Source organism: Myotis davidii, unplaced genomic scaffold, assembly GCF_000327345.1.
Source record: "Myotis davidii unplaced genomic scaffold, ASM32734v1 scaffold494, whole genome shotgun sequence".
In the NCBI taxonomy this organism is placed as follows: Eukaryota; Metazoa; Chordata; class Mammalia; order Chiroptera; family Vespertilionidae; genus Myotis; species Myotis davidii.
In genome coordinates, this window is record NW_006285480.1 from 1,214,437 (window position 1) to 1,217,582 (window position 3,146).

General features: G+C 36.6%; 1 protein-coding gene across 1 annotated transcript in view; it reads left to right on the forward strand.

Moving 5' to 3' along the window:
• LOC102762417 (armadillo repeat-containing protein 4-like) overlaps positions 1–3,146 on the forward strand; it is a gene marked incomplete at its 3' end in the record, with an annotated part of 121,372 nt that overhangs the window by 18,003 nt on the left and 100,223 nt on the right. The window contains 1 exon segment of the mRNA XM_015559050.1: positions 2,502–2,659. Coding sequence (XP_015414536.1) covers positions 2,502–2,659 — 158 coding nt within the window.

Sequence of the window (3,146 nt, forward strand, 5' to 3'; positions counted from 1 at the left end):
TGAGTATTTTGCTCCCTTCCCAATTCCAGTTGAAAATTTTTTGATCAGGCCAGTAGATTTCATTTACAGCACATTCTTCTTGACGTGCATGAGGTGAGTGCAGCATTTTTCTTTCTAAAAGCTCTTTTTTTTTCAGCTGTGAGAAACTGTGAGGTCAGAAACTGAAACCTGCTCTTCCACATCCTCTGTGTAGCTGGCTCTAAGTTACAGGTTTCAACTGGTAGTAGCAATGAAAAATGTCACCTGTGCTCTTTAGTTCTCCCTTTTTCCAGAAGGAGTTTTACTTTCTCGAGTTAGTTAGTAGCTTGATATTGTTGGCATTCATTCAGCCTGTAACTTAGTTCTCTCACCATCCGCTTAGCACTAGTGTCCAGTCCTGATTACAGGCCTTTAATAAATCTCTATCCTAAGGACATTGCTTCAAAAGTTTTATTTTAGAGAAAATATACATTTTGTACACAGTGCACATCACTGGCAAATCTGAAAACATTTTGTTCATTCATTCCTCTTATATTGGTTGAACACCTTCTGTGTGCAGTTACTGTGAGGTACTTTGGATAGAGAAGTAGGCCAGACTATATATATATATATATTTGATTTTTTACAGAGAGGAAGGGAGAGAGATAGTCAGAAACATCGATGAGAGAGAAACATCGATCAGCTGCCTCCTGCACACCCCCCACTGGGGATGTGCCCGCAACCAAGGTACATGCCCTTGACCGGAATCGAACCTGGGACCCTTGAGTCCGCAGGCCGATGCTCTATCCACTGAGCCAAACCGGTTAGGGCAGTAGGCAAGACTTTTAAAAGTCTCTGTTATAGCTTCCTATTGCTGCTGTAACAAATTACCACATGCTTAATGGGCTAAAACAATACAGCTTTATAATCTTACTGTTCTGGAGGTGAAAAATATAAAGTGAATCTGCAGAGCTAAAATGAATGTTGGCAGGGCTGGGAGCTGAGGAAATTTATTCTTGCATCTCTCAGCTGCTAGAGGCTACCTGCATGCTCTGCCTCACAACTCCGCATTTCCCTGACCTGTTTCCATTGTTACATCACCTTCCCTGACTTCATCCTTCTGCCTGCCTTTCCAAAAATCCTTTTGACCACAGTGGATCAACCTAGATATTTCAGAGTAGCATTTCCATCTCATGATCCTTAAGTTAATCCACTTGCAAATTCCCTTTTGCCATATAAGGTAACGTATTTGCAGGTTTTGAGGACTATAACATGGACATTTGGGGGGAGCCATTATTCTGATTCCTATAGTTTCTATACTCTTGTTTCTATTCTAGTGAAAAAGTGTTAGTAGTAGATAGTCTGAGTCCATCAGATTTACTTTTTCTGATGAACTGTTAATATTTCACATCTGCATTACAATTTGAAATATGTTAAATTAGATTTAAGACAGTGGTTCTCAACCTTGGCTGCACGTTAGAATCACCTAGGAATCTTTTTAAAATCCTGATTTCTGGGCTGCATCCTCAGAAATTCTGTTTCTTTGTTATGATGTGGGGCCACAACATTAGTAACAAAGAAACAGAATTTCTGGAGGATGCGGCCCAGAAATCAGGATTTTAAAAAGATTCCCAGGTGATTCTAATATGCAGCCAAGGTTGAGAACCATTGTCTTAAGATGTGGGCAGTTTTTCTAGAGATATCAGTATGTAATGAAAAAACCTAACCAGTTTAATTCATGTTTTAAGTAGTAGAAACCTATAGAACTATCACTGCCATAAAAAACATCTTAAAAAATTTTAAATGCCAACTTAAAAAAAATCATCAAAATGGACAGAAATACAAATATAAGAGTCCCAATAATTTCTAATCAGGAAAAAAACATTTAGAAAAACTGCTTAAAATCCTAGAGTAAACCTAATTAAGGTGTTTGGAGTGGGAAAATAATCTATAGTGAGGATCTGGTTTGTCTTTTTATATAGCTTTTTTGTTCATAAACAGTACAGAATGGCCAAGAACATTTTTAACCATTAATTACTGTGATGTAAAAATTGTATAGCCCTGGCCAGGTAGCTCAGTTGCTTAGATTGTCATCCTGGTATGACAAGATTGTGGGTTTGATCCCCAATCAGAGCACATACAAAAATCAACTAACAAATGCATCAATAAGTGGAACAACAAATCTTCTCTCTTTCTCTCTCCCTTTTCTTCTCTCTCCCCCCTCTCTCTAAAGTTAGTAAATTAAAATAATTGTATAAATATAATATTAGAAATCCTCAAAACATGAATGATTTTAAAAGATGTTGAACATATTATAAAACCAAAAAACTGGTTGAGTTTGTGTAGATTTTTAAGAAATTTCCTAAAGTTTTCTTCCCGGATATGTCATATTGCTCACTATCATTGCTAATAAGTTTGGGGTTTTAAGGGTCTGAGAGCAGATGAAAGTGGGAAAATGGATGAGTTTCTAACAAGAGGTATTTATATTCTCTATTTTATAATGATAACGTGGGAATAGTTTGTCAAAATATCTTACTTTTTAGTGCACCAACAGTCAGATCAGAAGAATCTGATGAAAATGGACAGCCTTTCCTATTTCTTTCTGTACTGCAAATTAAAGTTAGGAGTTTTGGGCAGCTGTCATGCTTGTAATTGATTGCTAAAGATACAAAGCTGAAGGAAGCACAAGCATGCATTGAAGGTGATATTTACACTCCAGCCTGTGATTTGAACTTTTAGAAACATAATCTTGGGGAAAATCTTGTTACAGTCTCTTGAAAAAAGTTTTGTAACCTAAAAGGTAAAAAATTATATTCAGCTTCATAAAAATGTCATTAATCTTACTTGGCTGAAATGTTATGCTGATATCAAATTTCTACTTTAAAATGAAAGGCCCAATACTTAACCACTAGTAAGCTTCTAGATTTCTAATTTCAAAGAGAGTTTTCTTAGCTTCTGGAACAACCTGAAGCCTATAGGCTTTAAAGTCCATATCCATGACCAGAATGAATCCCTCCCTCCCTCCCTCCCTCCCTCCCTTTCCTAATGTCATTACTTACTTGGCTGAAATGTTATGCTGATATCAAATTTCTACTTTAAAATGAAAGGCCCAATACTTAACCACTAGTAAGCTTCTAGATTTCTAATTTCAAAGAGAGTTTTCTTAGCTTCTGGAACAACCTGAGAAG